General features: G+C 43.3%; 1 protein-coding gene across 3 annotated transcripts in view; it reads left to right on the top strand.

Annotated features, from left to right (window-relative positions):
* The window catches only part of GYG1 (glycogenin 1), a 36,614-nt gene that overhangs the window by 16,428 nt on the left and 6,841 nt on the right, over nt 1-13,345 (top strand). For all 3 annotated transcript variants that reach the window (XM_008008774.3, XM_008008776.3, XM_008008773.3), the window contains exon 5: nt 1,671-1,797. In XM_008008774.3, the coding sequence (XP_008006965.3) occupies nt 1,671-1,797 (127 nt within the window). The remainder of the gene's footprint in view (nt 1-1,670; nt 1,798-13,345) is intronic.

Genomic DNA, 13,345 nt, shown 5'->3' with positions numbered 1-13,345 from the left:
ATTAAATAGATCTCTAGATTTTTGAAGTCTCCTTGAAAACTAAGGATAATTGAATAGCGATGACAGCCAACTGGACTTCTTGTATGTTGAGAAAGGAGCTGGATTTTTCGGCAAAGGAGGCTGAGGAGAGGAGTGACTATGCAGTATTCCTGCCTGACACTTAGAGCAGGTGTCTCCCTGCCTGCCATCCCCATACACACTCGCATGTATGCGCTCATGCACACGCACACATACCGTTAGCTCCTGTTCTGCTGCTTGGGAGACTCGTTCTGAGCGTGTTTTCTGAAATCTCATGAGTCTAAAATAGAAAGCACATGAAATACATGGAAGAATGTGTCTTGTGGTGTTTTTATTTCTTTTGAATGATGGCCATGATCCCCACTTTCTGAGGAAGATATGAAGTCCAGGAACCCCAAGGGCTGAGCAGACACTTTGCTGTATCATTGCAGCTGGCGCTGGCCACAGTGGTGACTGAGCAGGATCTGCCCAGAGACTTTTGGTCAGTGGTGGGAGAGTGCACCATAGGGTTAACGTGGCCTTGTGGGCCCTCTGTTGATAAGCCAACAGTTGTGGGCCCTGGAAAACAATTCCGTTGTTCCAGTTTGCTCTGTTTTACTTTTTGATTCTTTTTGTCCTGTTACACTCAGGGGAAAGTCTGAAATCTTTAACTCAAATAAAGTGTAAAACCTGATCCCTATGTGGTCTGGTCCCTGCCGCCTTCTCTGAGACTCACCTGGTGTCATGCAATTCATTCCCGCCGAGTCCACTTAGGTCACCTTCCAGGTCTTCTATCCATAGCCTCATGCTCCTGCCCACCACACGTCTGTGGTGTTCGCTGTTTTTGTTCTTCCTGGAACACTGTGCCCTGTCTTTCCCCCATCTGCATTTTTCGGGTGTGCCTGTGCACCCCTCAGATACTGGTTTAAACACAACTTGCTCGCGGAAGCCTTCCTTCACCCATCAGATGTCGCTCAAGCCACTTCTATGTGTGCCTGTAGTACCATGTACATTCCTTCACTGCATTCATCTCCATCTGTGCGATGTTTGTTGACTTGATTTGCTGCTATTGGTGTCTCCCACCTGACCCTTGTGAAGACAGTGACCATATCTCTTTGTGCACTGTTGACTCTGCACTGCCTAGTACAGTATCTGATACATAGTAGCTGCTCAACAGATACTGGTTGAATTAATGAGTCAAATCAGGGAAATGGCCACTCCCTAAAATGTTTTTAATTGGCGTGTCAAGGAACTTATTCAAAAATGGGGGCCAGGCGTGGTGGCTCATGCCGGTAGTCCTTGCATTTTGGGAGGCCAAGGCGGGTGTATCACGTGAGATCAGGGGTTCGAGACCAGCCTGGCCAACATGGTGAAACCCCATCTCTACTAGAAGTACAAATATTAGTCTGGCGTGGTGGCATGCACCTGTAGTCTCAGCTACTCAGGAGGCTTAGACAGGAGAACTTCTTAAACCCAGGAGACAGAGGTTGCAGTGAGCTGAGATTGTGCTACTGCACTCCAGCTTGGGTGACAGAGCGAGACTCCATCTCAGAAAAAAAATAAAATAAAAATGGAATTAGTGTCTATTTTTAAAGGTCCAGTTATGTGCTCCTATAAAATTATTAAACTGTCATAGAGATCTGTTAACTAATTTATATATTTTTTTCTTTTAGGTGGGGACCAAGGCATACTGAACACATTTTTTAGCAGCTGGGCAACAAGAGATATCAGAAAACACCTGCCCTTTATTTATAACCTCAGCAGCATCTCTATATACTCCTACCTCCCAGCATTTAAAGTGTAAGTGCAAATGGTTTAACTATTGTTGGAGATGTTGAGGGAAGAGAAGGGGGGTGTAAAATTTGGGGGCTGCCTCATTGTCATTCTGAGGGAAATAACAGGTAGATACTTTGAGGAAAGTTTCTCTTATAAGAACCGTGGCTGCAGTGGGGAGAAACCTTGATGTTATTGATTGCCTCGTGCTTGACCCTAGGGTACTTAGCTGCCTTTGGGACAAGGTTCTCATCAGTTTCTGGGGTTCATGGCCCTCTGGTAAGTTATTCATGTGTCACGGTCAAAAACACAGCCTCTTAAGCTCTGCAGACTTACAACTTGGAGGAGTTGAGTTTGTGTTCTAACTCAATGTCTTCCCTATACTGTCTGCTGAGCCTTGGTTTCCTTCACCTGCAAAAAGGTGTTAAAAGCTCCCTCAGAGTTGGTGTGGGGATTAAGCCAGATGCAGGCAGCAGTGTGCTGCTGTGGCTAAGAGTAAGGACTCCGGAGCTAGATGACCTCACTTCACATCCTGCTGTGACCACTTCCTGGATGGTGACCTTGGCCTACTTACTGAACTTCTGCCTCCATGTCTTCATAGGGTTATTGTGGGCATTAAGGGAGGTCGTCATGTAGCATGGTTAGAAGAGGGCCTGGTCTACCCAAGTGCTCAGTACTTGTTAGGTTGTTAGTCATTTTGTTTGAGAGTAAGTCATAAACCAGAAAGGCAGGGCATATGTCCTCACTCTGCCATTTATCTGCTACATGACTTAAGACTTGGTGCCTCAGCTCCTCCATATGTAAAACAAGGAAGAAAATAGTACCTACCTCACAGGGTTGTCAGGAGGATGAAGCAAATTAATACATACAAAGTGCTCAGTGGACATTTGTTGTTTTTGGTAATGTGCTTGTTTAGCACAGTCCTTGGTACAGTTTTTTTTTGTTTTTTTGAGTCAAAGTCTCACTTTGTTGCCCAGGCCAGAGTGCAGTGGCATGATCTTGGCTCATTGCAACCTCTGCCTCAGGGTTCAAGTGATTCTCCTGCCCCAGCGTCCCTAGTAACAGGGATTACAGGCATGCGTCACTACACATGGCTAATTTTTGTATTTTTAGTGGAGATTGGGTTTCACCACATTGGCCAGGCTGGCCTTGAACTCTTGACTTCAGGTGATCTGCCCACCTTGCCTTCCCAAAGTGCTGGAATTACAGGCATGAGCCACTGCTCCTGGCCTCTGGTGTAGTTCTGATACACCTTACAGCTAATACAGCCTTGTTGCAATGTTTACCTCACTGTTAGGGACAGGATCCTATTATTTAGCCTCTGACTCATTTGTGTTTAACTAAGAGGATGATTTAGCTTTCTTGAACAGGGGCCTAGCTGTCAGGTTGATCCTGAGACAGTCGTGAGCAGCAAAGCCCTTCACTGAGTTGGGCCAATCTCTGTCCCATATGGACATTCCTGAGTTAGCGGAAAACAAAGAGCCTTTCACTCCTCATATTTCATTATCCAAAGTGCTTTCCATAAGTCTTACACCACAGTAATGAGCATGTCTGGCTTTTTGTAGCAGCAATGTTTCCTTTTCTGTTCTTTTCTGGGAAGACTCTATCAACGTCCTCCAGATAAGGATTAGAAGCATCTTGTGTTCTTTCCTCCCTAACTGTTCCCTTGGCATATGTCTCCAACATATTACATTCTCTTCCCTTTGTACAATGGGAACAAGCCGACTCTTAAACACACCAGCTGTGTTCTGAGGAAAGCAAACAACAGGATTCACTGTCAAGGGAGGAATAGGAGAAGCATTATTTTCACCTCTCAGTCCTTGGCCTTGTAAAATACAAACCTGTCTCACATGGAAATGTGAACCTGATCCATTTTAATCCTTACTTATAACCCTGCTAGTTTGAATAGTGTTCCTGCAAACCATGACAGTATGGCCCCTAGAGCTGAATTTGTCTATAATAGGACATTTGCTTATAGTTCAATTGATTAAATTCAGTTTAGCAAGCAAAAAGATGACAGTGCAGAGGAGAAAGACTTTTGAATAGTGTGACTATTCCACTCAGTCTTGCACAATGAGCGTGTGGTTCTGTTTAACTCCGTCTGTTTTTCACCTTACTACCATTGAGCACATTGTACCTTTCGAGGATAGCCTGGTTTATGCAGACACTGCTTGCAGTACTTTTATTTTAACACACAAGAAGCAGATGGAGCAGAGTTAAGTTTTGAGGACTAAGACAGACTTAATTTGCTAGAACCTTGGCCTTTCTCTCTCAAGAACCCAGTTGATTTTATATCTTCCAAATGAATTGCCCCCAAAAATCCAGTTTGAGATCTAAATTACTGAAACAGGATGGTTTTCTTCTTCCTGGCTCAATGAGTGAGTGCTAATTTTGGAAATCCCCTGGGTTTATTGTAACCATAGAGAATATGACACACTGGGAAAGTTGGGAGCGACTCCGTCCATCAGCCAGATTTCAGCTGACCCAGGGCCAGCCGGAGATGCTGCCGCTTCTGTGCACCTCGCTCTTGTGGGGTTCAACTCCACGTTTCTGTGATAAGGCTACTCAGAGCCATGCTTTGTCTCGCCCATTGCTGCCTATTGAATATTTACACCAGATCAGAGAACTCATTTTCCCTTCCCTCTGCCAGAAAATATATTTGCTTTTCTTGTGGAGACCCATCCAGAGACATTTTTCCTTATATTCTTTTATATTTGGGAAAGACTGAAAAGGTACAGGTGGTTACATTTCTTTTTTATTGTAAGTTAATATAAAATTGTGGTCCAGATGTTCTTTAAATGAAAGTAATCCATTACAAGCATTTCGGTCATCATTGCTACTCTCCAAAGATCCCTGTGAATTTGAAGGCCCACCCTTGGGTTCAGATAGCCTTGGTGGTCTGCAGGACTAAGTAGCCCTGTAGTATGCTGGCCTTTCCTAGGTCAGCATGGGTGCTGGCAGGTGGAATCACAGACCATGGAGTGGTCTGGAGCAACTTCGGCTTCATGGAAGAAAGAACGGAGTGTTTGTGTCACCAGCTCCAAATAACCATGTACTAGGATGTCCCCAAAGCAGTATTTAGACACCCCAGAATCTTAGACTCTAGAACATCATGGCCTTTGGTCTTACACGAAGCTTCAGCTAAAGGATGCCCTGGTATAAAGCAAGCTTAATATGAATTTAAGCCACAAAGCAGCACATCTAGTGCCTTTCTCTCTGTACCATTTGGTTAGAACAAAAGATAAACGAAACAAACTTTAATAGTTTTATCACTTCGAATGACTACTCAAATATAAAAAAACAGAATTAGTATTGTTTTTGTAAGGGAAGATCCTTTTTAACACAGCATAATTTGAAAACTAAAATGTTTGGTTTAGTAATTTTCAAGTTAGTTTGTAGTATTGCATCAGAAAACAAATCATAAATGCATTTCAGTTTTTTGAGATGGGGTCTTGCCCTGTTGCCTAGGCTAGAGTGCAGTGGCACAATCACTGCTCACTAGCCTGGATCTCCTGAGTCAAGCGATCCTCCTGCCTCAGTCTCCTGATGAGTAGCTGTGACTACAGGCACGTGCCACCATGCTCAGTTAATTTGTGTGTGTGTGTGTTTCATAGAGACAGGGTTTTGCCATGTTGCCCAGACTGGTTTTACTCCTAGGTTCAAGTGATCTCCCACTTCAGCCTCCCAAAGTGCTGGTATTATAGGCATGAGCCACTGTGCCCAGCTCATAAATGCATATATTAATAATATTTTTGAAAGTGCCTAGCATAATGTTTGGGATATTTAGTAGATTTCTTAGGCTTTTAATAAGTTTTTTTTTTTTTTAAGTTTTCTCTAAATGAAGGTTTTGTTTCATCCAGATAGCATATACTTTGGTTTGTGCATAGTACTGCAAACAAAAAATCTTATTAGTCTTTTAAAAATTGTTTAGTTCCATTTTTGCTTTCTATTATATCCACTGACTAAAAGCTGTCTAGGAATCTCATGTTACATAAAACACATCTTAAAGCAGAGAGACAGAATTCTCTGGTATTGCTTCAAACCACTACATAAATTAATTGGTCAAATTGAGTACAAAGTCTCATTCACCCAATACTTTCCATATAAATATTTTGTTTTACCCTTTACTTGAGTTTAGATATGACCAGAGACCTGGCCTAATGAGAATTAAATATTTTTTCATTTATTTTACTCTTTTAAACATTTCTGAAGATATTCATATTTCTTTCTTTTTTAAGAATCAGACTCATTCACTAAGACCTTATCAAACCTATTTATCAATATTTTCCCCAAAGGAATTAAACCTTTAGTGTTGTGAATTCTGTTGTCCCTGTGTAGTTCTGATTTGGTTGTTTTTCTTTGCTCCCTGAGACACGTCCTTGGCTCCAACTCGCCACGTAACTATTGTTATTGGAAGTCTGTTTTCATTTCTTTTCACACTCATACATATTCACTCAACCTTGAGGCTGACTCAAAAAGAGTTCGGGTCACTCTTTTTCTCCAGCCATTTGTTGGCCTGCTGGTCGTTCATTCGGTTGGCGAACCTGGAGCATGTACCTTGTGCCACACTTTCAGCTCACTCAAGGCCTCAAAGATGAATAAGGGAGCTTGGAGTCTAACCCACTTAGCCACTGCTTAGATGTACAGTTTCTTGTATGGCACATGGCACAGTCTGTCATGGTTCGAGTGTTAAGAAGAATCATCAAGCAGTGGTTGCACAGATGTCTTGTTCCCTCTTTCTTGGTGATAGTGATGCATGTTGGGGCCCCATTTCACAGCGTGGCTGTCTGGTCATTCTGACCTCATCTGAAGTGTTTATCTCTATCAGATGATCTGTCCTCAGATCTCATTGCTGCATATTCTGGTGCCCTACCTAAGTCTTTATCACCAAGAGAAAAGCTTCCATATCAGACCCAACCCAGCCTTAGATGCTGCTCTGACAATAGCAAAAAGGGCACAAGGAGTGAGATCGCATGGGCAGAAGTCTGGGTGAGGAATGCTATATCAAAGAGGGAGCTCATGGGAAGTTAAAGGTATGAGGACTGAGTGGAAGAAGACATCATTTCTTTGGGAGGCCAAGGAGGGTGGATCTCTTGAGGTCAGGAGTTTGAGACCAGACTGGCCAACATGCTGAAACCCTGACACTACTTAAAAAAAAATACATATATATAAATATATAAAAATTAGCTGGGCATGGTGATGCATGCCTGTAATCCCAGCTACTCAGAAGACTGAGGCACAAGAATGGCTTGAACCAGGGAGATGGAGGTTGGAGTGAGCTGAGATTGCACCACTGCACTCCAGCCTGGGTGACAGAGCAAGACTGTCTCTAAAAGGAAAAAAAAAAAAAAAAAAAAAAAAAACTTCCTCAGAAGTCTCAAATCTGTGGGCCACAAACTGTATTTATCACACAAATATGTTTTATTTCTGCTACACAGAATTTTTTTTTTTAAACTTAATTGTCAGTGCTTTAAAAATTAGGGAATTTCATATAAAACCTAGGTTTCCAATATCTTTGGAAAAATCAGGTATTTGGTAGGATATGTCAAATGTGACTGTTACAGGTTTGTGGTCTAAGTCACTGGAATGATAGAGTTACCATTTCCTGAAATGGGAAAGAACATGGGGGAAGCAAGTGTGTAGGGGTAGGGATTGGTCAGAAATGAACGGAATGTATTAGGTTTTAGATGTATAAAGTTTGAGGTGCATATGAGCATCCTAGTGAAAGTATGAAATAGCTAAGTAGAGATAAAAGTCAGGAGTTCCAGAGAGAAGTCTGGAACATATGAGAGTTGTCAGCATATTATGATACTTATAGTCATGAGACAAGATGATGTAGCCAAGGGAGTGATTATCAGTAGAAGGGTCCTGAGGATTGACCCAACAGCAGGAAGATAATAGGGACAAGAGAATAGAAGAATAGGAACAAGAGACAGCAAGGCATGTGGGAACCCAGGGAAGTGTGGTATTGCAGAAGCTGAGCAAGGAAAATGTTTCAAGGAGGAAGGAGTGATCTGTGTCTGTGTCAGATGCTCACAGATATAAGGTCAGATATGAAGACAACTGAGAATTGGCACTGGATGTGGAATGTAGAGGTTCCTGGTGACTTTGGCAAGAGGACGTCTGGTGGAGTGGTGGGGGAGAAAGCCTGACTGAAGTGGGTCCAGGAGAATGAAGGAGGAGAATTAGAGGCAGTGAATGTACACAGCTCTTCTGAGGCATCTGCTCTAATGGGGTGGCAGCTGGATGGGAATGTAGGTTCAAGAGAGGGTGGCGGTGATTGTTGTGTAAAGATAGATGTCACCACAGCATGTTTTTGTATTGATAGGAATGATGTTGGGGGTGGGGTCGGTGACATTAACAATGCAGAAAACTGAGGGGAGACGCTGGAGTGATGTCCTTGGATAGGTGAAAGGGGATGGCACCTAGAACACAAGTGGAGAGACTGGCTTCAGATAAGAGCCAGGACAGGCCGGGCGCAGTGGCTCATGCCTGTAATCCCAGCACTTTGGGAGGCCGAGGTGGGCGAATCATGAGGTCAGGAGATGGAGACCATCCTGGCTAACACAGCGAAACCCCATCTCTACTAAAAATACAAAAAAATTAGCCGGGTGTGGTGGCGGGTGCCTGTAGTCCCAGCTACTCAGGAGGCTGAGGCAGGAGAATGGCGTGAACCCGGGAGGCAGAGCTTGCAGTGAGATCATGCCCACTGCACTGCACTCCAGCCTGGGCGACAGAGCAAGACTCTGACTCAAAAAAAAAAAAAAAAAAAAAAGGACAGTTTATCCTTGGTAACATGAAGGAAGGCAAAGTGTATAGGCACAGATGCTTGTGGGCAGGTGTTATGTTTTGGCTGAATGAATGAATGAGCAATCAGCCAATAGAGGCTAAGAATGACATGCTGCCTCCACGAGAGTCTCTCTAGTGGCTGGTGTTGTAAGTCCTTCTCTGACCTGGTCCGTGAAGAGAGGCCAGCCTAGAAGATAATGTTGTTGACTAGGACCTAGTCTAGGTTATTAAAGTCTGGGTTTGAGTGCTGACATTGTTCTGAGTTCCAGGGTATTACTGGGAGGATTAGTTTGCAAGGCAAAGAAATTGGATGAGCGTCTGGTCAGTTGTTTGCTGGGGGTAACAGCTCTCTTCTAGTGATGGGATGTGCACCCTCTTATGTTCCTCAGGCCCCACCTCAGCAAGTCCACTCCTCCTCTCTATGATCAGCCCCACTCCTTGGTCACTTGGGTGTGTGACTCCTAACGTAGATTGTGAGTGCGTGAGAGAGGAGAGGTGTGCAGTTGGTTGTGGGAGAAGGGCTTGTGTGTGGCTCTGCCCATGTGTGCAAGTGAGTCTGAGAAGGTGCATGATCTTGAGTCGCAACATAATAGAGAACATGAGCCACAGAAGCGGGCAAGAGGATGCTTGGCACTGCTGCCACGATTCCCAGAGAAGTGTCGCATAAGCAGTGCTGTCTTTCTCTGTATCTGATTGAACAATGTACATAAAGAGCTTAGTGAGGAGTAAAATTGCTCCTGTGTGTGCTGTCATAAACCAGTTCCTTTTCTGTTCTAAACAGTTCTGTAGTCTCATCCACATGTTACTGGCTGTTTCTCAACTACTAAACTAGTCATGAAAATTCTATCTGATCTTTTGGTAACATCAGGTCACAGGGATAATTTTAACGGCTAACATAAGCAGTATTATTGCTGGCTTGTGTTCAAACTATGTCTTGTGATCTGGACGACCCTTTTGAGATTCTATCAAGTTAAAATTAGAACATTTATTTTAAGAGATGTATGCAAGCTGAGACAAATCCCCGTTACTGGGTCAGAATGAATGGCTCTCAGTAATTTACAGACAATTGTGACGTGTACTCAACTCTTTTTTTTTTTTTTTTTAAATTCCTGGCTGGTAGTTTAGTGGTAAGTCAGGGAGTGAGTCAGTGAATCTTACGGTTATCCTTACTCTGGGTTGAGGTCAGTTCAACGCTATCTTCTGACATCAACATTTCCCCTTCTTATTCATTGGTGGAGTATTTTGCTTTTCTTTTATTTAGTTTTTTGTTTGTTTGTTTTTGGTGCTTTTTTTTTTTTTTTTTTTTTGAGACACAGTCTTGCTCTGTTGTCTAGGCTAGAGTGCAGTGGTGTGGTCTTGGCTCACTGCAACCTCCACCTCCTCCCAGGTCCAAGTAATTCTCCTGCCTCCGCCTCCTAAGTAGCTGGGAATACAGGCACACGCCACCATACTCAGCTAGTTTTTTTTTTTTTTTTTGTATTTTAGTAGAGACGGGGTTTCACTGTGTTGCCCACGCTGGTCTCGCACTTCTGAACTCAGGCAGTCCTCCTGCCTGGGCCTCCCAAAGTGCTAGGATTACAGGCATGAACCACCACACCCAGCCTCTATTTTGTTTTTAGCTGTGCAATGTAAATTCTGACTGCTTGTTGCATTTGGTGGGAGAGATAAAACACTAGAAAAATATCCTGGGTTACCCTTTTATAAAGTGTTCCCCTAAATTTGCATTTAGGTTAACTTAAGAAGTAGTTTCTCCTTTTACTTATGACATTTGGCCTTACTTCATTTTGATACGGTAATTCTCTATTTTCATAAATGACTAAAGGGTAAATTGATTATGATAGAAAATGATCTTTTGAAGACATTTCTCAGAGAACAAAGTTGAGACATAAAAATAATTACTTGAAATTAATATCTACATTGAAACTCTAGATATGAAAACAGACTAGTGTTCAAGACCTGTTGCTCATTCTTTTTGTGTATGATGTGTCTTATGAAAGCTTATAGAGCCAGCCCTTTAAGTTCCTTTGCTGTGTAAATAACTGTTTAGTTGTACAATTAGAGCATAATGAGAGTTAAAAAGACTCCTAAACCTTCATATAAGATGGCCATTGTTGGGTCCAGGCAGAATCCCTCATATCAAGCCAAGTGCTGCCCTAGATGAGTTCTGGGAAAATACTTGTGATATGACTGCCTTACACAAAGTTGCAAAATCTGGCTTCACTTCCCTCTCACCCTCCTATCCAAGCCCCATTTTTCCCCACTTAACAGCTTCCTTATTTCTCACTTTTCTGCCCTCTTCCCACCCTCAAAGGGCTCTTGGGCTGGTCCAAACCTTCCGTGTTCAGTGACTCATCCAGGCCTGCTCTTCTCATAAAAAGCTGGTCCTCTAAAACCTCCGACCACTCACTACCACTGTCTATTTCCATAGATATTAGGTGTGTAACAGTTTGATTAAAGTAGTGTCAGGCCAGGCACGTAATGTCAGGCTCACACCTGTAATCCCAACACTTTGGGAGGCAGAGGCAGGTGGATCGCTTGAGCTCAGGAGTTCAAGTACAGCCTGGGCAACATGGTGAAACCTCGTCTCTACCAAAAAAAGAAAAAAAAAAAAAAATTACAAAAACTAACCAGGCATAGTGACTTGTGCCTATAGTCGCAGCTACTTGGGAGGCTGAGGTGGGAGAATTGCTTGTGCTTCAGAGGTTGAAGTGCAGTGAGCCAAGATGAGATTGCACCACTACACTCGAGCCTGAGTGACAGTGAGAGACACTGTCTAAAAAAAAGAAGAAAGTAATGTCAATACCTAATGCATCTAAAAGCATTTCCATTCCTTACTGGACAGAAAGAGGGCTGAGCATAGTCCATACCCATGATATCTGCATCCTTCGCGTGATTCCTGTATGCCCCAGAATCTCTCTTACCTCCCCTCTCATGCTTCTCTGTGCCTTCACACCCCTGAGTCTGTTTCAAGTTTGCCACTCAGTAAACTGGCGCCAACTAATTTTTAAAGAAACCTACTTACATCCTAACACTTTGTGATTTGTTTCATTGCAATGTAGGTGGCTGTTGGGAGGCTCTATCACTGTGCAGTACTGCCCGCCACAATCCTGCTCACCTCTCCGGTCTCTCCCCACTCACCCCGTCTTGTTGGCACCCAAGGAATTTCTTGCCTTAGGGCAGAAAAAGCAGTCTCACCCACGTTTAGGACCCCTTAAGATCCCACTTTCTACTTTAACAGTCTTACCAAGGGATTTCTTAAAACGAAAACTGCCCTGTCTATGAAAGGACTATCCAGCGGATACAGCTTTTTCACTTTGTTAGAATAGGTAAAGAAGGTAATTTGAGAAAGGAGGATCCTTCCCCTGACCACAGGGAGTAACAGATTTAGAATTAAAGAGATACTCAGAGACATGGATTCGTAAAGGTAGAGATCAGTGTCTAAGCCACAGTGAAATGCAGGGTGTGGATTGTTTCCAAATGGTGTTCCTGTTGACATTCAAGAGGAAGGCCATAGGCCATACAGAGAGGTAAGCATGGAGCTGGTATCCAGGAGGGCTGCAGAGGCCTCTTGAACCAGTCATGTGGAGGTCCAGAGCCAGGCTGGGATACAGACGGAGCTAGAGGCTCAGGTGTATATTCTTGCTTACAGCAGAGGGCAGTCCGTGTGCAGGTGGATTGGAACATTGTGCCCTTCCTCTGCATGAGCTGTGACACCCAAATCCAGAGACAGGAGCTGGGCAGGCCCTTAGACAATGTCCAGCACAGTCTACTTGTGAGTCACCTGCTGATCTTAAGCACCACCCATTTCTTGTTGTTCTTCCCTTTTTTCCTTAACCTCTGTTGCAAACTGCATCCTTCTAAAAAGTCTTTCTTTGGTCTTCTTGAATGCTAAGTTGCTTACTTCATAACATGCTTTCCTATTGGTTACTTTCTGTTGCTGGGTCCTTAACTATACTTGGGGGATTGCCAGGATTCTTAGGCATACCTTTTCCACTTTCATATTAACTGTCCATTGGCAGGAGTTAATCCATAAATTAACAAATGTCACTCTCAGACAATACCCTTATAATTCTGGGAGTGTCTTACAATAGCAGCCTAGTCATGGCTAAGAGCCTTGGCTCTGCAGCCAGACTGCTTGGATGGAATCCCAGCCTTGTCACTCACCAGCCATGGGATCCTGGACAAGTTATTTAACATCTTCATGCCTTGGTTTCCTCACATTGTCATTTTGGAGATTAACTGAGTAAACAAGCAAACACTAACCAGTGCCTGCGATGTATGAATACTTTATATTCTTATTATGAGTTCTTATTACTACTGCTTAGTCATTAGTGAACTGTCAAGGGAACAGGTGAGAAAAGAATAGTTTATATTCATGTTTTAACTTATTTTAATTAGTATTACTATCATGCTATAACTGTGTATGACATTTATATTAAGTCTAGGCAAATCATGGGCTGAAGCTTAGTTAGTTAAAACAAGAGGACCAAAAAGTTAACACAAGAGGATCTAAATAGGTGCTGTGGCTGCAGGCAGGGAAGTTGAGTCAGGAGGGGTGAATGTCCGAGGAGGTGGAAGGAATATCTCATTCTTATGCGCTCTATTTCGGTTTTAGGCTTATGGGTTTATACTGCTAGGATGGGGCAGTGCCTTCCCTCCAGTCTGCAACATAGGAGTCAGAGCTCTGTGATGGGTTCCCCCATCCTCATTAGAACATTTGTTGAAGGCAGTCATCTGACTCTTTTTCATGCATTGTCCCGGCCCCCACTTCCTGCATAAAGCCACC

This window comes from Chlorocebus sabaeus, chromosome 15 (assembly GCF_047675955.1).
Source record: "Chlorocebus sabaeus isolate Y175 chromosome 15, mChlSab1.0.hap1, whole genome shotgun sequence".
NCBI classification, from domain to species: domain Eukaryota; kingdom Metazoa; phylum Chordata; class Mammalia; order Primates; family Cercopithecidae; genus Chlorocebus; species Chlorocebus sabaeus.
This window is presented reverse-complemented; position numbering and strand designations above follow the sequence as displayed.